Here is a 22,612-nt window from a genome sequence, read left to right on the forward strand (position 1 = left end):
CTGTGACCAGTTACCCTGCACTCTCACACACATCACGCTCTAATGCCAAACATGCCAAACATATCGTTTAACTTAAAGTCTGAATAAACAATAAACAAGCTATTCCTGAAACAGAACCTTTCTCTAGACTAACCCTTGGCAATGCCGATGGACATAGCAAATAGATTTGAAATAATCATTCAAAATGGCTCCTCTATTAATGTGGAATATCACTGCAGATCATATCAACTTCATGAAAACAGCTTCACATGTCTCATAAGTTGAAAAACCAGAAAGTCCATTCTCAAAGCAGCATCATCAAATGTCATGATACTGACAATGTGAACCGGGGATCATATACATAGTTTAATTATGAAGGGCACTGCCTATTCAAGAGTGCTGGAATGGGTGTGACATGCGAACCAATGAGCTCCACTGGCAGGCTATTTATATCAAAAGCTTATTGTATGCATGCAGTCATTTGTTCCTATAGGGTGTTGGTTCAGACACACAAAAAATACTGCAGCGTGAGACAAGATCTATACAGCTGAAGGTATGATGTTGATAAAGGCATTATAAAGAAATTGATAGGCACTGTAATAGTTTTTTCACTTCTGTGGTGATGGATCTTACATGATGAGGCTTTTTGTTGACAAACTGGAGGCATGTAATATATGATATGGCTGAAGGTAAATTTTTACAGTACCACTCTGCTAGCAGCCATATTGAATGTTATTGGAAGTCATGTTGTGAGGGTTCCACTCTCTATAAAATGAAATCATTATTTTGAATATTATATATGTATTTATATGCACTACAGGGTTGTTAATAGGGGTAATGTGTATTCCTTAAAAAGTGGGATTTTAAAATGAGGTTAAAAGTAAATAAATAATTCCAAAATGTGTTTGCCTGTGTAGCAATCAAATATTCTGAATCTGGTAAATCAAGTGTCCTTCAGACCAAAGAACTGCTAATGTTAAACGTAACACGTTCTGTATAAATTTTGCTTCATTGCTTCCGTTTTTGGTTTCACTAATTTATGTTTATTGTATGTAATTTAATATAGGGTATATAATTGCAAAGATGGGTGTGATTATAGACAACTAATGGAACTTTCCCATGAAAATACTGTAGACTAGGAGAGAACATAAAATCTAGAAGTTTTTCCCACATTATAGATTCCAAAAGGACCTCCAGGAGAGAGCTTTATGGAGCCAAAAGATTGTACTGGAATCCATGTACCTCGTCCAGGTACTGTTGAGGGACTATGAAGGCTGTTCTTCTAAATTCATATTCAGTATTTTAGTTCTGAATGTTTATTAGCTTTAATATTTCCTCTACACCTTACTCATCCTTGAACAGAAATCATTGCGAATGAACAATGAAATTTCTAACCAGGAAAAAATAATTGCTTTGTGCATCTGACATTACATGTCATGTGCTTGAAATTTTAAAGGAATTTTAGAGAATATATTGTACTTTCAATCAAATGCAAAACATTATGTTGATGCAAACCTGTGCTCTGAAGTAATATTCTACATACTGACCATTGGTAATTCAATTAGTTCAGTGAAACTCAGAAAAATGACATAGACATGCAATGATTTGAACTGAAGGCCTTTGTTTGCAGAGGTCATTGAGAACATGAGAAAAGACATTTCATATATGAAGGAGGACATGGGAGAAAACAGAGAGAGGATCAAAGAGCTGGAGCAGAGGGTTGCCCAGCTGGTGCAGAGCCCGCACCGAGGGGCAGACCCTGAAGACAAAACATCCGCAAAACTTGAGGATATAAGCAAGAGACTACGATATCAGGAAAGCCGGTCCTTGTGTCCCCTTATGTAATGGAAGCACATATTCAACAATAGTTACTATAGTGAAAACCTTACAATATTCAGCTGAACCTGAACACATATATTCACTGAATATGCTATTCTGTCAAATATCTTCAGTTTCTTTTTGATGTGGTGCAGTCTGCAGGGCGGCTCCCTTTGAAGCCATACACTGTGAAGCCAACACCTCCATGTAGTTTGGGAGATGGATCCGCTGCCAGAGCATTTTCAGTAATGTCATCCCTTCTCTGCTTGTATCTCTTTACTTTCCCCCGTCTGAATAAAGTGAAAGAATAAAAAAGGAGGACAGGCTGTTTTTTAAGATGCATAAAAATTATATCAAAATTGCTATCCATTCAGCTACAGCACACATGTAAACTCCTCCAGGATAAATTTCTTTCAGACGTTCCCCTAAAATAGAAGTGACTTTTACAAATTGGTATAGGCGGCCTTTGGTCACTTGGGGCAGACAACATCCAAATCAATGTGTATAGCTATCATCCTAAAGAAACTATGACTTCATACCAGCAAAAGTCAAATATGGAATTTTAGAGGCATATAATAATGTGCTTTTCTGTGTGTTTTCCCTGCAATCACTAGTAAATTAAAATCATTTTTCAGCTGAGGATGAAGTGGTACGAAGCTTAGTGGTGTTTTTGCCTTCAGATAAGGCAGAGTGGAATTCAAAAGCTAACAGCTTGAAAAGCAGTACAACAAGTCATACTGGCAAAACTGCTGGGTGATTCATCCTGACAAACAAATGGGTTGAAATGAATGGCTCCACCCCAACGTCTGGTATGGAATCCGGACTTTTCCAGTACTGACTGTGGCTTAAGTTCCAGTGCATGATTGGCTGGTGCATTGGCCAGAGATGATGGGTCTCAGTTGGCAAGATTGTCCTATCAGAATCAACAACTCGTCTGGCCAATCTGGTTCTTATGGTCTGGCTATATCAGCTACACAAGACCTGTACTCCACAGACACAATGACCATACAGCTTACTTAGTGGACTTGCCCTTCAGAGTACAGAAAAAATATAGGGCTACAAATGCAAATTATGAGAAAGGGAAAAATATAGATGAAAAACACATGTGACATAGAAAGGTTTATTTAATGTCTCTTGCAATTCTTCAAAATCTTGCACCTGTTGTGATAAATCATAGCATATCATTCTAATGAAATGCCTGAATATATATTTCCCATAAACTGAAACTAAAATTAATTAGGATCATTATCCAAGAAGGTTGACTCAGAACACCAGGGTATAGGCGGCAGTAGGGATGGGACTCACAGAGCATCAAACATCAGGGTCCTGTCAACTAAAAATAATCAAGTCACATCACATACCATCTTTAAGATAAGCACCATCTGATTCCACTTACAAATCCAGACATTAAGCATACAAGAAAAATAACTACTATTGACACAAATGTGAAGGTACTGCAACGGCTTGAACCAGATTACTTCACAAGGTAACTTAAATAATTGTGTACACAGACAAATGTCCAAATGTTAATCAACTTGTTAAGTTCATTTTTTTTATGTAAGCATAAACATCAGAGCTTAAACACCATAATACTATTGTTTTGGTGAAACGTATTTTGTAAAAGTGTCATTTCAATGTCCAGTTATGAAAGTAAATGATTAATTGGGATATCTATTCTCTGAGAACTCCCAAGGATATTTAAATACCATCTAAAGTATATACACGTCAGTTATATATCACTTATTATGGCACTGAATTTTCAGTGTGAAAATCAAATTCAACTGTGTTACTGACTTTTAGGATACATGAAAATATGTTCTGTAAATTATATTGTGGTGCCAAAGTGCACCATACCCCCCTGCCCCCCCCCCCCCCCCCCCCCCCCCAAAAAAAATGAATCAGTCTTCATATATCTGTTTCTAAAAACATGCAGCATGCAGACAACATTAATTTGGGTGCCCCATATCATATTTCTCCTTTCCACAAAATATTTCAACATCCATCAGAACTTTTGGTCTGCGCTTATGGACTGCCCTCTTGAATACAAATCACAAACTTTATGATTTGGTGTACCTATTCCAGTGGTTCCCAATCCTGTTCCTGGAGACCTACCAGGTTTTAATTTCAACCCACACCTGATTCTACTAATTACCAGCTCAAAAAGATCTCTAGCTGTTGAATGAGGAGTGCTTTATTGGAGTGACCACGGACAGGATGGTGGAGCTCCAGGAACAGGGTTGGGAACCACTGACCTACACATATAATTTAGGAACAAATTGGATGTTAACCCAAATCTTTTTCCCTGAGCAATTGTATTAGCATGAAATAATATGAATTATTCAATTCAATTTTTATCATACAATATATAATTATTTTATTTATTTCATGTAGATTTCTTTGGTTATCTTGACCAAACATTTTGGAGGGCACAGTACTGAGAAATGGCCGAAGTACAAATTATAGCATTTAAGCTTTTCACAGAAAATATTGAGCCATAATGTGTCAGCTTACATTTTTTCCTCATAGAGTAATAACTTCATAGCTGATAGTAAGTTCAGTGAATTATTTGAATGCCCACAATTTATTGTTCTATAAATCATGCTTTAAGTACAGTATCGTAAAACAATATTTCACAATAAAAAAATCGGCATGCCTTTTCATGACTCATAAAGCAGTTTCATTCAAAAATACTATTTCGTCCAAAAAATACATGCAATCCATTGTACAGAGTTATTACAATATGCTCGAACGCATTCTCTACCACTAATCTTGAAAACCTAGGTTAAAGTGTTGCACAAACTAGTTGCGATACAAAAGAACTGGGGATGCTTCATTCCATTTTTTAAACCAATAACAGGCACTAGCGCTCCAGAAAGTCAATCCACAATTGGCAATTGCATTTGTTTGATATGTTTGCCCATTCGCAGATTTCCATATTGGCGACATCACCAAGGTTTCCGCTGGATGCGAGCAGACCTGCCCAGTTGAGGGACCTGAAAAGACCCTGTGGAATTGCCCATGGGATTGATGACTTTTGGCAGACCTTTTGTAATTTGAGAGACCGCTTGTTTATCCCTACACACGCCACTGGATAGTGGCTGCTCAAACTCCATTATAGGCCTGGATTCGGCAGGGGTATATGTATGTTCAGAGCCCTTGAACGGTACTGCTTTCCTGGGCAAGAATAGGGGCATGGGGAGGACATTCTTGTAAGGCAACTGATTAGACATCTCCCCTTGTCTACCCACCCCGATTTTCTGCTCGGGGAATCTCTGCACCCGGAAGTTGGTCACCAGTTCTTGTTCATAGCTCTCTTTCTTTACGGTGTCGTGCTCCGACAGAGTAATTCTAGGAATTAAACACACATTATTATTAAAATGGTAGTCCACTTTCTGGGATTTTTTTGATGTTATTTCACTTTTAGTGTATGTTTTTGATCGGCCGACAGTTTTTGTGCATGATGAAAGATATTTTTGATATTTAGAGAGGTTTTGGAGAGCTTTACAATGGACAGTATATAAGGCTATCACAGTTTTGTAATCAAAAGCAAGAAAATGCACTTCAAGTAGCAACAAAATATGCTTGTACAGAGAATATATATTTCCAGAGGCTGTGCTTATGAACAGACTAAATTCATGACATTTATTCACAATTACAAACATATGTATTTGTTTTATATATTGTGCTGGTACAAGCTCAGTGGTCTCAGGTTGCAGGCAGCATAAGAAATAGTTCCATCTGAAAATATTCTTAAAAATAATTTGTTTAATAATTGGGCAATATTCTTACATGCAACCTCTGAAATCCTACAGTATATTTTCTTGCTTTAACCATGAACCTCAAAAGCCCTTCTGCACACATACCACTGTAAGGCTGTCAAGTATCAAAAATATCCTTCTTCTCCCACAAAAACAGTCTGAGCCTGTTGAAAACAAATTAAAACTGAAATAATATCCAAAAACTCTATAATCTGAACTATCTCTTTCACCTCAATACAGGGAGTATAAAAATGCACCCAGAATAAGCCCTTTGGTTTTGTTTGTATTTTGCATTTACTATACAAAGTTTTGAAGCACACACAATATATTATTCAAGTGTGACAACCCACGAAACAAACTATGAAACATGACATTAGCATAAAGAAATATGCTATAGTTTATTTTAATATCGTTGAGAATAAGCTACATGCATGGATACGTGCATTTCCATTTGGCACTGGCTAAATGAGCCAAGCACAATGCCTGTATACCTGTTGCTTTATCATGCAATGTTTTCTCTGCCACTATGGTACAATATCTTAAAACCGTTATGTTAATATCAAAATCAAACGTTGGCCTTAAACTGCATTTACTACAGCTGCCCCGCGGCGCACATCAAAGGTGTGGATAGGCTACGGAATCGGCACATACTTTCCCCGCGGTCTCGTCTCGAGCCACTCCGACTCGTAATGCTCCCTGTCTCTTCTATTGTCCTCGGCCACATCGCAGTGCGCATTGACCAGATGGGTCCTGTTCGAGCAGTGCATCCTGACGGACAGAGGTTCTTTTGAGTTAGGTAAGATATTCCTGCCGCACAGAGTGGTACTTTGACTAGAGGTGTCTCTCTGTTGGAAGTCTCTGCGTGGTAATCCAACACAAGACTTTTAAGCAATGCACGTATCGCTATTTTCGTTCCACTGCATCATGGCGAGCGCGTTTATAATGGAGGGGGCCTGATTATTTTACACCCGAAATGGGAGGCATGGCTGGCTGACTCATCCTTTAATGACATGCAATACAACCTTCTGATCAGAGGTCAAATCAGGTGTCTTCTTTCAAGGGCTACATGCCTCAAGCTATTCAAATGGCAGGACTGCAAATAAGCGAGAGTAATCAGAAAATCTTTTACTTTTTAGCTTATCCTTTGTACTTAATATATTGTAAAGCTGGTGCCATACCAAAGGAAAGATTTAAATATATTTTATAATAGATTTTTAATTTAGATGTAACCTAACAGAGCCCAGACTCTTTTTTTTAAAGTATTGTTCGGTCCCCACGTCTGACAAACACGGCATTCTGCACTTTGTTCTGATAAAATATTGTTTCCAAGGAGGAAATGCTGTAGCACAAGTCGGTTGATTTTATTTTACGTTGTTTTACCATGTCTAACTTATTTAATTTCACTAATGCTTTAGACATAATTTATCATGTTGTTAGAAATGTATGTCATTTAAATCAATGTCAAAAATACTTTCTTTATCTGCTGAGTTAGTGCTCACTGACTAGAATGAATGCCAAGTGCTGAAATTCAAAGAACATCTTAAAAATGCTCGTACGTTTATATATAACTTCCCCTTTATACTCACTCTTGCGCTGAAATTCAATCATCATTTGTCCTTAACTTTGACTTATCAGTAAACACAAGCATAACACTTTCCTCACTAGTGTGAATGATTGTTGAACCAAACTGCATTTGCACTGAAAAAAAAAACCTCTTGCTTTTTAAAATTTTTTATTTCAAGTTATTTCAAGTTAAGGACACATTTTGTTTGCCCCCCCCCCCTGCCCCCAGCCTTAGTCACAACTAAAGTGTTCTGGGTTGAGCCATCCGTTTTAATGACAGATGACCACTTCAATACTTTAGAATGCACATAGCTGGCCAGGGAATCCCGTTCAGCCATTAGAGTCAGATTGCAGTCTCAGAGCCAAAAGACACCCTTTCAACTTGCTCCAGCTCTCATCTGGCTTACATATAATTGTCACACTACAGAAACACTATCAGCAATTGATCTAATCACAGAAGAGTGCAGGAAACATTGGAAGAATGTGATACAATGCATAGTGTCAGCCTTCCTATTATGTTAGCATTTTACCACCATTTGTGTTGTTAAGGTGTTGTTATGGGTCGATATGATCTGATATGACCGTAGTGTCAAGTATAGCATAGATAAGCAGATACAGTAGATCCCTATGTAGACCCCTATTCTTTGCTGAACATAACACAATATGATATCATGTCAGCTGAGCTGCGTAAGAGCATGTAACGCCACCTATAGGTCAATGATTAAACTCAATTATAGCAGACCCCTGTTTTGAGTAGAAGTCTGACAATCCTAATACAATGCTTTCTCAGCTGAATATGGTATGAGGTTACTGCGCCACCTATGGACCAAGGGTTGCAGTATTTTAGATCCTTCCCTTTTTCGATAGAAACATAGAATTTAGCTCATAGATATTGGTTTGTTCTGGGTGGCGGGGGGAGGCGGGGGACGGGGGGGGGGGGGGAGTTATGGTTAGGTGTGTGTGGGTTGTGGTTTGCGCAATACATTGATCGTCCCAGCAAGGGGTTTATTTAAATTGTCTCTTTTTTCTCGCTTGCAGAAGAGAATAATAGTTTTTAGTTTCAGGGTTACTGTTAGTGTGGGGTTATGATTATGGTGTGGGGGTCATGATTTCATATGCATATGTAAATAAACTTTCTGTGTGTGCGTGGGTATGCGTAGGCTTACCAGTGCTTTCCAGTGCTTTCTGGGAGTGTATACTGTAATTATACTGTATACTGTAGTATACTGTAATATAATTACCGTATGATCATTTTGAATATGGTCTATCCCTATGATGAGTCATATAGACCTGAAATACTTGTGATGAAGTCTAGCGTTTAAAGGAAAATTAAGTTACAATTATTTTTTTTACATGTGTTTCCTAATTGTCTAGAATGCCTTAAAGGTGTTTGTTGAAGAAAATCACCAATTTGCAAGTAATTAGTTGAAGTCACATATACTTAATAATACTATATGTGCAAACACTGTCTATAATGTTATTGAGAGAATCCAATGATTATTTTTTTAATGCAGAAAATCCAAACAATTGAGTTATATAAACAGAAAAAATTAAAGTCATATTAAACCTGTAAAACTAAGTAATGCATACAGAAAATATATTAATTAATTAATATGAACTGTACCACCTTTTCATTTTTTTTGAGTGCAGTTTCTTCTATAAAAATATTTGTTGTTCAATAGTTTCATCATCATAAGAAATATTCATTCCATCTTCCTTCGTTTCGAGACCACTTCGCAGATGTCACTTATTGCAACTGGATTCACTGATTGCATTTTCAGATATGGAGTCTGGACATTTAGTACGTGGGTGACAGGACAGAGACTGCGATCTGTGTCTGGTAAGCACATCCTGTTCCTAATGAAGTCATTCGCTTTGGCATTTACAGAACTTCAGCCACTCTGAACAAGAGACATTTTTAGCATCAAGCAAAAAAACAAATACAAATAATAGTGACATAAGTTACGGACAAGAATTACTTTTTTAAACATTGGAGGGAGATTATTTATTGTAATGAATATATTGTCATCTCTGATGGTGGCATTAGCCTAAATAAATAGTAGAAATTAAATGAATAAATCAATAATAATTTTTTTTTTAAATGCATTAATAAAAGAAGAAATGAAAGAGTATTTTATATCTAGCTGGAATTAAATCCATACGCATGTCCTTATGGGTCTTATAAGACCTTCCGTTGCTTTACCGGGTTGAGGTTTCATTGGACAATGATCGTTGGATTATGTATTGTTGAAATATGAGAGGCCTATGCTTTATGGTATACAGACTGTATTCTTTGCAGTAAATTGATCTATCTTTAAATTAACCTCTCGTTGTTTTGAACTCCTTCCTTTTAATGTTTGAACAGGCAATCAATCATAAATCTTTTGCGGGATCGGTGAAAATGCTAAATGAAAGTTTTTAGTATGATTCAGTGCTGAGAGAGCCCTCTAGTGGGATCATTATAAGGAAAACTGTTTTAATAATGGTACAGCGCTTGTATTTTAGGCTGAGAAACCGCGCAAGCTTAGGTCATATGTTAAATAGCATACGTGAAAAAAATATTTATTATAGTCCTGCTTAACATTCCCCATATAATGAAAACTGAGCAAAGCGCACGACGATATGCTATCTTAGCCTACTGCATTACGACAAGGGTTAAAAAATAAAATAAAGATTCTACTCACTATAAAATAATAATTCAAATCAGAATGCAAACGTAAATTCGGAATCTGATTCTGTCTGCTACCACATATTCAAAGCAGAAACACGTCAATACGATGACGACAAAAAGAATGCGCTTATCTGCCAGCTTGCTGGTAATATTAATGGGGTAGGCTACCAGGTTATTAAAATGGGTTATGCTGTAATTGTCAGTAAATTAATCGAACCCTATAAACGGCCATATTTTCATAATGGGCTGCACTCGTGAAACAAAGTAAGAAATTTACTTATTCCCTACTCAACAACGACATTTCACAATCTTACATTTTGATAGAAATTCCACAAGGAGTTAAAATTCCAAATAGCTGAGAGGAAGTCGGAAGTGCACTTAGCAGTTTCGCTCACAAACCGGCGAGGCCACTGCCTTTGGAAAGCAAGCTAGCATTCATTTCATACAAGGGAGTGACTGTTTGCAGTTCTCCGTGGCAAATGGGCGGTGCCTGCGAACAGAGAGGTAACTGGAGGTGTGTTTAATAGGTGAGTGTGTGTCAACGGGGACTGCCTCATGTGCGAGTGGCAGAGAGCGAACACTGCGGCTGTGGGACGGGTAAAGGAGCTAGTTCGCAGCGATCGACCGGTTAAGGTAAGACGCTCAGTAGCCTCGGTTTCTGGCACTTTGATGATATTGCGGTTGTTCGCGGCTCTCAGAAACGCGTGGCTGAAATCCAGAAAGTAGGGGCACATAGGCTACTGTTCGTGCAACCTTGAAATCTGCTGCGGAACGTGTTTTATCTACGTAACTGTACCAACACCATATACATATCACGGATATTCTGCGTACTTCAGTTGTGTTCTCAGATTTAATGTAGCTATACAATGTTTAGATCTTTCACATTATGTGTTTCAAATTAAGGCTATGGGACTAGGATGCCTCTGGGCTCTGGCTCAAACGATATAGCTCTCATCTGGATCAAACTGGATACTGTCTTTGGCGCACAGATGCCCTTCCAAAATGTTCTGTAGGTGCATATACTACCTAAACAGATTTGCTGTTGGATTATGCCTTTCATATACAAGAAAGATACAAAACCCAGGTCGGTATGCATAATTTACAATGAAGGAAATTCTCTTTTGATCAGGCTGGTTTACCATCCTATAGTGTTGAATTTAGTACAGGCTTTGATCTAACAGCACTGGAATTATAAAGAGCGATTTACTTAAGTAGATTTGTTGGTGAATGGGACTAATGCTAATTTTTTGTGAGTTATCAGATCACTCTTCTCTGAACTAAGAGAATATGCATTAGGAGGGTGTGTATTTTCTAGCTAAGAGAGCTGTTAGTCTGCTTGCATCATATCCACAGCTGGCATTTCTCACAGAGCTCATAGGTTAACTGCATTTTTGCTTGTTATGTGAATCGGGCCTGCAGCCTATTAGCCAACAGAAAACCAATGTGCTATTTTGCATACCCCAATAAACTCAAAATGAGATCTGCCATCACAAGTGTCTCTAAGACTCTCTGAAGACTTTTGGCTCTATCCCACAATAATTTCTACTGTCATTTACAGTTTGAATGGGGTGAATAAAATATCATCTGCTTTGTTGTCCATGTGTGTTGTCTGATGTAGTTGAGCTGAACTGTGTAAAATGTTTTTGGGGTATTTGGTTTTCATTTGTAGGAGCTCTTAACCTAACCTTTTTAATTCATCGTGTGTAATTTGTTTCATTGTTTAATTAGTAAGTAGCTTCTCTCAGCTGGCTGATAGTCAGTTAACCAGCTGCATTATATAGCAGCAGCTATAGTGGCAGCCTTACCACTGAGTCTATCTGTGAGGGCTAAAAAGGGTCTTGGGCCACTAAGGCCAGTCATCAGCTGCCACACAAATCACAGCCATGGACTCAGCCAGCAGCAATGACCCACCCCATCCAACCTGGTCCATTAACCACATGCTTCCAGTGTCAGACCTCAGGAATCCCCAGCCAGCGATTCACAGGGACTGAGTTTTTTGGCCTCCTAGGTGTCCCGTCCAGCTAAGGTACTTAGTGGAGTGATGCAGTCCTGATGTGCCATTTGCCTTTGTAGCAAAGCAACCCCTGCCGGGGAGCCTGAATGCCTGAGGGCAGTCCAGTCTGTAGAAACAGCCTCTGAGTCCTCTGTCCTAATCAACTTGTGAAGAGCCAGCTGAAATGTTCACTCTGTACTTCTGCTGTTGTCAAGGGCACCAGGATCATTTCAGAAGTTGGGTGGCTAAACAGATCTTGGGACTCCTGATGTGTTGTCAGACACAGTGGACGAGGGATGAACAGTCAGCTGTGGGTGGGGGGTGTATGACATGAACTGTGTTCTGGGGAGGTGGTTATGTTTCTGAACCTGCTTGTAACATTGAATTTTTAGTGCTAAAGTTAGAGACTAAAGTGAGCTGGCCAAAAGTGTAGGTGGCAGGGAGTTGGGGGGGCCTGTATTGACCTCTGGTCAAATGTATTGACCCCCCAGTGGTGCAGTGAGGTACCTACACTTAATGGAACAGAAGCATTGCAAGGCCTCTTTCACCCATACAGACTGAAATCTCTTTAAACTGCATTTTGAACCCCTGTAAACCAGACATTATAATCTGACATTTAAGGTGTTTGCTTGTGTTTGACAGCATCTATTATGACACTGGTTGAAAACTGGTTTTCGTTAGGTTAAGTTCTGAATCTATACTGTTGTTCATCAAACCTTAGAATATGAACTTCCTTAAGTAGCTCCTTAGGATAAGTTTTTGTCTTCTGTGCAGTGTATATAAGATCACAGAGGCTATAGTATTGCTTTTGGAGACTTTATCAGACATGTACTGTATATATGTGAGGGGCTTTTCCAGGAACATTTTTCCCATACAGAAGATAAGATTTTAAAGGGGGGAGGGTTATACTGCTAAACAGGCTTCCCTGGGTTCTTCATTTAGTGTAAACAGAGGAGATGGGGAATCACCAATCAGATCTCTGCACCTAGTGTCCCAGAAATTGCAGGCTTCCAAGAGCACCATTAAAACTCAGAAATAGAAATGCTTATTCAAGTGCTAGTATCCATTGTTTTATGTGTATGCTATAAATCAAGTAGGGGACAGCAATGTGAATTGAGGACACTTGTTTGATTGTTTTTGGTGGTGTAAATTTTTCTCAGGACCTAATCACAAATGTACAGACATAGGATGCATTTCACATGTCAAGATAGATTTGTGACTTCTCTTGACATGCTCAACTGAAAATTGAAGTTTTATTCCTCTCATAGACAGTTGTTAGAAACACGCATGTTCTCTGTGTGTCTCTAACATCTTCACTGCTTCCTATAGTGTGTATTTGACCCTAATCTTCAAATGATTCACACGTGTGCTTAAAACGTAACCGAAATTTATGACAGGCACAAAAATAATTGGGGGAAAACATGTAGCCTGAATTGCTATTTATTACTCAGATAAAACCTTGTTTGATGTACAGGCTTTCTAAATGACTGCTGTGCCTGTAGCATTTAAACATATCAATGGAGCCTCTCCACGGATAACCCTGAAGCCTAGTTCTAGAGGATTGGCAGCTTTTATAGTTCTACTTACATGCTTAAAGGAGCACAGACTAGCGTGATCAAACAAGTCATTGATGCAGCTCAGCAACTAGGACCTTGGGGGATTGGAAATGGCAAAGCTTTTTGCCTTCTAGAGCTAAAAGTGAAACTGTCAGTGAAAAATGCATCGATGCCACCCACTTCTAGGAAATCTGGAAATATTTATTTTTTGGCCAAAATAGCTTTACTTCTTTTCCCCCTTCTGTCTTGCTCTGTATTGTTGAACTACTCTTGTGTGTACCACACCATTTTGGACAAGAATATTTACGGTTTAGTTGGGGTGGGTTTTTCAGCAAACTATATTCTCTGAGCTAAGTGGTAGGCAGAAAATATTGATGTGTTTGGCAAATATGTCTAGTGATCATTCTTTTGGCATCAAGTAGAGTGGCTTGATGTGTTTGTAATGGGGACAACACATTTAAGTGAAGCCCTGGAGTCCATTAAACTTGGGAGTACATTTGATGTAGTAATTTTTACAAAGAGAAAATGGCTCTTAATCTTTACATTCAGTCAATTAAAAAAAGACACAAAAGAAATACATTTTTAATGCATCAGGCTGTGTTACTTTAGTTCATTTGACTGCGGATAAGCATAACAATAGTAAAGCATCTGAAGTACTGAAGTGTCTGATGACACTAGGCCGAGGGAAATGAACATCGCTTTGCTTTAACTTTTCTTTCTCACTGAGATTCTATCTCTGTCTTCGGTTCCCTGCAAAGGTCTTTTTAAAACATGACCACGTTTTAAGTTGATTTCTAAAGCGGTATGTATGATCTTTGTTCCCACAGGAAACATGGAGGACTGCATCGTGTGGAGTTAAGAGAGAGAGATAGAGAGAGAGATAAGTCCCAGCATGCCGAGCAGCAGCCCTATCTGGGTGGAGGCTGAGGCCCCGCAGCCTCTGATCTTTTGCAAGTTGTGCCTTAGTGAGTGCTCCCCGGCAGCGACTAGCAGACTGCTCACCTGCAACTGCGTCTTCTGCACCTCGGTAAGAAGGGGGGGGGTCGGGCGGGCGGGGCGGGGGCGCCCCAAATATCTCTCTACCTCGGATGCAGCTTGGATCTTAGTGTGTGTGTTCCCAGGCCAAAAAAAAGTCTGGCTCAGGACAAGTTGTATCATAGGCCAGAAATTCTGGGATTCAAAAAACAGACATGGAAGCTCATTTTCATGTTTTAATGTGGTTTCAAATTTTAATAATGCGTAAACATGCTGAGACATGAGCTATTAAGAAATCATATGTGGAACTAGCTTACACGTTCGGATGTTTGTATTACCTGCATAGCAAAATTTTGGAATTTTATCTATTCATTTTCAGTGTTTATCACATAACAAAATCCCATTCTTTGTTGCTGTACATTAGGTACCAGTATTATCTCCCCTGAAATGGTCAGGTGTTATTCTGTTGATACGAGATAGGCCTCTGTTCTGATAGCATAGAACATCCCATAGGGAGGCTGCTAACAAAACTAATGGTAACTAATAACGCCCTCCGGGGAAACAACGCTGTGTTCCCTCTCCACTCTCCCGTAGCCTGGTGAATCACGCATTATCTCACTCTTTCAACAAAGGACTCTGCTGGTTTTGCATGATTCAGAACAGGTAGAACTAGGAGTGGCTGTGTTGCCTGGCTAATGTTTAACAAAGGCTCAGGCTGAACTGTGAAATACGAGCCACAGTGCGAGCGCTGTAATCATTGCAGAACTCAGTAAGTAGCCAGCGCTTGAACCGCTTGAGGATTTTGCGCTGCCTTGGAACTGGCTGAAGTTGGCGTAATTACAACTATGTGCAGTTGTCTCTTCATCTGCCGACCTCCTGGGCATCCCTTCTGGAAGCCTGAGAGGTGTGCAGCCATAGTTTGGTCCCAGCTGTCATTAAAATACCTCTGGGAATGTTTACGGTACACAGGTTGCCTTGAAGGTTTTGAAGGTGAGGTGCATACCCAGTGGAGAGGGGTAATTGGTGATCCTGTCTTTTTTTTCTCCCTTCCACAGTGTCTGCAGCAGTATGTGCAGCTGGCGATTCGGGAAGGTGGGGGTGCCCCGATCACCTGTCCCGACATGACCTGTCTGAAGACGGGGGCCCTGCTTGACTCTGAGGTACGAGGGGTTTGCATAAAGCAAAGAGACACCAAGCACAACAGGCTTGAGAAGTGCTTTATAATTACCCCCTTTTCCTGCTTTTTACTAATTGGAGGAGGCAGCGAGGCTCCATCATTGTAGTTAATTGTCTGTTAGGTGCCTCTGGTGCATGAATCTGGGGCTTTCCAAAAAAACAGGATGCAAGTCTGTGGAAGGATGAGCTGAAGTGTATTGGGTGGGAGCTAATACCATATACAACATTTTTCCTCAAATAATCCACTTCACTTGAAAGATACCTGGTGTGGTCTGTGAGAAAGTTAAACCTTAGGAATCTGTTATTCACCTGTTGCCTATCAGGCATTTATAAATCTTACTTTTAAAGTCAATGGTTTTCTGTTTCCTGTTCAATGCATTTAAATGATAACTGAAGTAAACTACAGAGTCTGAAGTGCCCTGTAAACGTCCTGTTGCTTGGCCCTAAAATGCAACGTATTATACAGTGTCCATTCTCCTGAACTCTCTAGAACTTCTGGCAGTTATGTTTTACAAAGGGGACAAGGTTTTGAGATGGATCCTCATTGGTAAAAACTATGCATTAAATTTACCTTATCTCTGAAAGAGTCATATTGACAATTGCATCCTCCAACATATTATTTCACAATAAGGTTTCCAGGGTGTTTTGTCTGGGTGCTAATAAGAAGGACACTAGATTAATCCCTGGAGGCACAGCTTCAAAGGGTGCTCTAAAACGTACCTGATTTTTATCACAGCCTTCTTTGTTTTCTGCCTCGTCTCAGATTGCCAGTTTCGCCCCGGAGGATCAGGCGCAGCTCTACCAGCGGCTGAAATTTGAAAGAGGTACGGTCGATTAGCGCCCTGGCGATAACCGCGGCGGCGGTGGCGGCTTCTGGTCCCCGGCCATCTGGCCCCATTCCACGGGGAGGTGGCAGAGAGGGGCTAGCACAGAAAAGCTGACATATTGTGAGCTCGGTGTGCCTCCGACTCCTGCCCAGTGGGCCTCCTTCAATCCTGCAGACCTACATTCTTTAGGGAGAATTCGCTGAAGCCAGCTCTTTGGAAAGAGAAAACGGCAGCATAAATGTGTGTGTAAGCAAAGTAAACGGTCTGCGTGTGTATGTGAAAGTTTTAATGAATGGTGCTGGTAACATAAGGAGTTGACAATAATGTTAAGTCAGGGCAAGGTCGGGGTTTCTGTGGTGCTTCATTGTCGGTGATGCTGGGGATTTGACTGTATGCAAATGAGCTGAAATACATGCTCTTTCAACAACAGGTCCTGTTTTCATATTTGCATACCGCATATGATACAATTGATCTTATGGCCACATTAAAAAAATGTCTCATTTCATTTCTGCAATGGCTTCCAGTCACTGTAAGTTAAACTGCAGTTTTAGCCTTCAAATGTCTTGATGAACCAGCATGCCAGTGCTGGTGAATATCCTAGGCATGGCTGAATTGGTACGGAGAAAAGGGAAGTCGAGTTTAAACTGGTTTATTACCGTTCTGAGCGATAAAGACAATATATTGTGCAATATTAACACTGTATTTGAGCAGACTCTCCCTTCAGACGTCAGAATGAACATTTGGAGATAGGCTTACTGTTGTGCAGTTGAGCTCTGTAACCTCCAGCACCTGCACCCCTCCAAAACTCCCGAGGGAGGCGTTCTTATCGGTGTCCTCAATGTCCTGTACAGCCTGTTATTTAGGTTCCAATGACAGTCTGACTGGTTCTGGTCACTCCCGTTCTCAAAAACATTGTTGCGCATTGTCAACAGAATATTTCATCCTCTTCCTCTAACGATGCAATCTCTTAACACCACCTGGTTTATCCCGAAGATCAAGGAAAACCTTATCAGTCAAAACATCTGATGAGCATATTGCATTCCAACACTGCATGCTTGCCTCATATATCTTGAGCCTGAAAAATTTTGAGTATGTACATATATTTTTTTATTCGCTAAGTGGAGTGCAGTCCACTTCTGCTGAAAAAGGATTCTCATTACTGGATATGCTTTCCACTAGGTTAGGGCTAGTGTATTTCAGTGTGATAAATTTGCAAAGGTGTCTGTATGCTAATTACTTGGCAGTGGACAGCTGGTGGACTGGTGTACTCTTGCCTGAAGAGCATAAATGGCAAGCATTTCTTCTTTGTGGAATGTGTCCTTGTTTCTGCGGCTAAAACACCAGAGCTTGTTCAGCTTGTTTCCCATGGGAAACAGTGGCCAGACTGGCCACCACCACTTTTGCACACTTTGCCCTCACGGCTTGCTTAGAGATGTGAACCATGTGTCCCCAAAATGTTACTGTATACCCTGTTTGACCTTTTTGACCTTGATTTATTTATTTATTTATATTTAGACTGTCATTGCATTCCCTCTGTTTTGGTCTCACACTGGTTAATTGTATTCTGTTGTTTTCATGTTTTCGTATTTTCTCCTCAATAGCTGCTAATGTTGCCGTCTGTAGCTCAAGATTAGATTGTGCTCTTGAGTAGCACACGCCTTGCAGGTCTTTTGCCCTTTCAGTGATCCTCTGAAAGTGGTAGCCGTACTGATACAGAACCTAAGGTCCATACACAGTACATAATGTAGCATTTTACCTCCTCTTTTTTATACTCGTGCCAGTTTTACATGTAATGTATGCAGTGTTATGATTGGGAACCTGCAGTGCTAAGGACTGAGATGCGTGAGAGTAGAGTGCTGCACGAACACATTTTTAGCTCGCTGTTTCTCCCGCCATCATATGAGCGCATCGACGGCCTTTCACAGCGTTAGCATCACATAGCATGATTCCTACGCAAGCGTCCCAATTAATAAGGACTCTTTGCAGTCTCAGAAGAGTCTTTAGCGAATGGCAGTTGTAAAGTGTGCAGGCTTGAATGATGCAGGATGTGCACTGAGAGGTACTGAGAAAGAAGGCAGGAAGGATGTGCATATTATTCTCCAGCGTGAGGCTCCCTGCAGCAGACATCTCTCCTAAGCTCATTAAGCTTGCTCCTGGGTTACTGCTCACCTCAATTTATTACCATTTTGACTGGACCTGAAAGGTCTTTCTGTGCAGTGCCTCCCGTGCAGTCCTTTCCCATGCATCTGGGGGTGGCAGTGAATTAACAGGAGCATTGTCAGGCTTGTATGATATTCTCTGCTTTTGTAAACCAGCACTGGGAGGTCCACTGTCTTATTGCATTTGCTGCAATGTCTTACTGCATTGGTATTACTGACTAAGCCCTTTTCCCTCTATGGTTACTTTTCAAGTACTACACTGACATTTCAGAGTATAAATATGCTGGAGCTACCTCACAGCCAAAAAATTGTTTAAAACACACCAAATGCACGAAGAACTGCCCAAAATACAAGATATGTCTTTAAAAATTAAATTCTGCATTTAACCGTAATACACCAATGTGTAGCATTTGCAATCAAAATGACAACAATCAATTGTTCACACTTGTGCACTATGTGGCAGATTAGGCAACACAGAATGCATCATCCTTCAACGCAATGATAAATTATTTGCCTCTTGACTTGATAGTGAATAATGCTTAGCTCTAATGCGTACAATATGAAAATGTATCTAGCTTGGTATACCGTGACAGCACACGCATTGGGCAAAGGCAAACAAGCCCAAAATTTGTTCCCTTGCCCAAGCACATTTTTTCCCTCACAATCCAAACAAAAGTAGCACAGTTGGGAGGAAACCTGCCCAATCTGGCAACACTGCTCATAGCTCAACCAAGATGCATTGAAAAAATAGGAATTTCATCCACTTTTAGAGAAACAGAACTTTAAAGAACTTTTTTTTTTTCAAAGAGTAACTGAAATTGCTGCACCAAATACTGCCTTTTAAAAAAAAACTAAAAATCTTAAAGCTAATGTCAAGCTACAGTAATAAATTGATGTTTTAAATAAGTGTTAGGTGAATTACTAATCCGTTTGTGGAAGACCTCTAGGTACGCCCTTCAAGACAATCCAGTGAAATTTACTTACGCGCATCTTTAACAAACATCCCTTCTGCTCACACGCGTCCGTATTTGTTCTGCTGTGCCAGGCGTGCAGCTGGACCCCGGTAAGACCTGGTGCCCGGTGCTGGAGTGCCAGGCCGTGTGCAGCGTGACGCCCGGCGCGGAGAGCCAGCCGGCGTCGGTGGCGTGCCCAGCCTGCGGCGCCGTCTTCTGCTCGCTGTGCCGGGTCGACTGGCGCGACAAGCACGTCTGCTCCGAGCGGCAGCCCCTGACGATGGCGTCCTCACGGGACAGGTCAGTGAGCGACGAGTGCCTGCGCCTCCGGCCTCTTCCACTGGGTCACAGTGGGTCCTACACCCATTATATGAACTGGCACCACTGAACACACTAGGTGTGGATGTTTGGATGGATCACTGGAATTTGTAGTTTTTATGAAGACCTCATTATGATACAATGCCAGTGATAATAAGAAGCCTTTATTAACATGCCTTCTTTCATACATAATTTGGTAGACCACTTGCCTGCATAAAAATGTATAAAATTACTTATGTCAACAGGAACATGCAAAGTAGATAGACTGCAGTTAGGTGGACTACAAGGGCAAAAATTGAGAACTCAGCTTGTTGCCAAGATAGTTTGAGTTTTCTGAACTTTCATTTTTTACAGCGTAGTCTAAAAGCAAATATTTAACTTTTAGGCTTTTCATATTTTGAATGAATGGTACCCTTCTGTTCATTTTGATTATGGCATATACATAAATACAAAAGGAACTTCTGCCCTCTTCTCCTGGAGCTCACCTTTGCGGTACCTAGAAGGCCAGTTACTATACTGAAGTCTTTTCCTCAGTTCACAAACTGCAGTTCACCACACGCACCTGTCTTCTCGGAGGAAAGAATGACTCACGCTCTTGGGGAAGCTAGTGAGTCAGAGCTGCAGGTGAACACAACGCTGTTTTCTCTGCAGTGTGAAAGAGGGCTGTGAGGCGGACGCCATGGTGAAGCAGTGCCCCATGTGCGCCGTCTACATCGAGCGGGACCAGGGCTGCGCACAAATGCTGTGCAAGAGCTGCAAGCACACCTTCTGCTGGTACTGCCTCCAGAACCTGGACGTAAGACAGCATGTTCCTCTGAATTCATATCGCAGTCACATACCAGCATGGACTGGACTGCATTCACTGACCAGCATGTACTGGACTGCGTTCACAGTTCAGTTACGAGCATATTGATTAATTGATATGGATTGCACTTTTGGAGCCTTATAAACAGTGTTGTAAATGGGAAGGTACAAACAAATGGCTAGTCAAATATGCACACACATTTACATTATGTAAAAACATACTGAAAGAGAAAGAGAACTCTGTGCTGTGATGGTAAATGTGTTGCTTAAATGTGCACAGTGTTGCAATGAGTCACGTGCGCAGGTTGCTCTGCATGGTTTCGCTGTGTTTCGCAGGGAGACATATTCCTGAGGCATTACGACAGAGGGCCGTGCCGAAACAAGCTGGGCCACTCCCGTGCCTCCGTCATGTGGAACCGAACCCAGGTGACCTCAGGAGCTCGACAGTCTTGCACACACCCATGCGTGCTCTCACAGACACGCACACAGGCAGAGCACAGCAGAAGCAGCAGGCTTCATTAGTTAATGGCGGTCAAAGCAGCCATTAAACAGGATGTGAATGACATTATTAAAAGATTGTGTATACCAACATAACCTGCAGTGCTCGGTTACTGAGGCAACCCTGATCAAGAGAGAACACAAGCCAGATACTGTAGGACTGTGAAAAGAATGACCCATAGGAAACTACTTAGAAAAAGGGCATTGCCAGTAATGAGAGTAGTATCTGTAAACATCCTGAACTTTGTTTAGTTTAGAATTAGGAGTGACTCCTCATGTAGCAGGGATTGCTGTATGGATAGGGAAACGTTGTGAAACTAGGCTATCTGAGTAAGGTGTGAATCAGACGAATGCTCTGTGAAATTACACAGGGGGAAAACAGTGAAACAGACCAGCCCTTGAAAGTAGAGTAAGCTCTATAAATAGAACAGCACACTGAACCAGCCGGAGCTAAATCTAGCTTTTATTACTATGGAGCTTATAAAGGTCAGTCATGCACAAATAGGGCTTTCACTTTAAGTAGCCACTCATTTAGATGTATCATTCAACAGTTTTACAATTTGCTAAAGTTAGCATGATTGCCGACTCCAACTGCGTATATGCTAACACTGAGCATAACCACTGCCGAACAGCTGTGGTTGAAGAGAAAAACTTGGTGTGAGAGGAAGAAGCTTTTTGTTTGCTCGTGTGAGACTCCAGTAAGCGTAACGCGTTCTCTTGCCTCCAAGGTGGTGGGTATCCTGGTTGGGGTGAGCATCATCGTGCTGGTGTCCTCCCCTCTCTTACTGCTGGCCTCCCCTTGCATCCTGTGCGTCGTCTGCAAGCCCTGCAAGGGCAAGAAGAAGACGAAGAAGAGGGAGATCGGCCAATCGGATTCCACTGTATAACCAGAGTATTACGTACGCCATCAGCCGCCGCTACCCGCCGTCACCAGTGTGCCGAAGGCCTTCGCCGATCTGAACCCGACCGGCCTCGCTAGGCTCAGACACCCCCCTTCCGACTGCACCTGGTGTTCCGTGGAATCGTTTCGCCTTTCGTTTCATTATGCAAGAATGATGCCGGCTGTTGACCGTGAACTATGTTCCAAATGAATGCAACACGTGATTTCGCAGGAGGTGATTGCGCAAAAGAAAAAAAAAAGTTAGGTAATGATTGAGATTAAGGGCTTTAACCATTGTGCGTAAAAAAATCATTCCTGCCAAGACTTCTTGTTTTCCATTGTGTTTTCTGTGTAGACCAAAGGATGTGATGGACTCTGAGGGCTGTAAGATGTAAATATGTATTTATGAACACGTACGCTGTCTTTTGCCGTTTATACTTTTCTGTTGAACAGGTTTTGGTTTATGCATCAGATATTTTCTAACAGTAAATGATGTCTGAAATAAATATCAGATGCGGAAACTTTCTTGTGATGTTTGTTATTGACATAAGTTCAATTTCCTTGAACCAATTCTGAATTTTGTTTTATGCAATCAGACGTATGGTATACATTTTGCTAAGTAAATGTTGACACCACACCAGAAAGGGTTAGTTCCTTACAACTGAAAATTCCAATAAGTGCGCT

At 40.8% G+C, this 22,612-nt stretch overlaps 1 protein-coding gene and 1 long non-coding RNA gene across 2 annotated transcripts; one reads left to right on the plus strand and one right to left on the minus strand.

Annotated features, from left to right (window-relative positions):
- Window positions 1-3,683: 3,683 nt before the first annotated feature.
- On the minus strand, window positions 3,684-6,512 carry LOC135261513 (uncharacterized). The gene is made up of 2 exons (XR_010331972.1): window positions 6,207-6,512; window positions 3,684-5,145 (listed from the first exon to the last, which is right to left on the minus strand). It is a non-coding gene; the product is annotated as an uncharacterized LOC135261513 (long non-coding RNA).
- Window positions 6,513-10,172: 3,660 nt separating this feature from the next.
- LOC135261515 (E3 ubiquitin-protein ligase RNF144B-like) lies at window positions 10,173-22,449 on the plus strand. The gene is made up of 8 exons (XM_064347873.1): window positions 10,173-10,422; window positions 14,166-14,365; window positions 15,369-15,473; window positions 16,253-16,313; window positions 19,521-19,728; window positions 20,398-20,542; window positions 20,887-20,976; window positions 21,777-22,449. Exons 2-8 carry the CDS (start codon window positions 14,231-14,233, stop codon window positions 21,933-21,935), a joined length of 903 nt encoding a protein of 300 aa, XP_064203943.1. The 5' UTR covers window positions 10,173-10,422; window positions 14,166-14,230; the 3' UTR covers window positions 21,936-22,449.
- Window positions 22,450-22,612: the final 163 nt, after the last annotated feature.

Source organism: Anguilla rostrata, chromosome 8, assembly GCF_018555375.3.
Source record: "Anguilla rostrata isolate EN2019 chromosome 8, ASM1855537v3, whole genome shotgun sequence".
Classification (NCBI taxonomy): domain Eukaryota; kingdom Metazoa; phylum Chordata; class Actinopteri; order Anguilliformes; family Anguillidae; genus Anguilla; species Anguilla rostrata.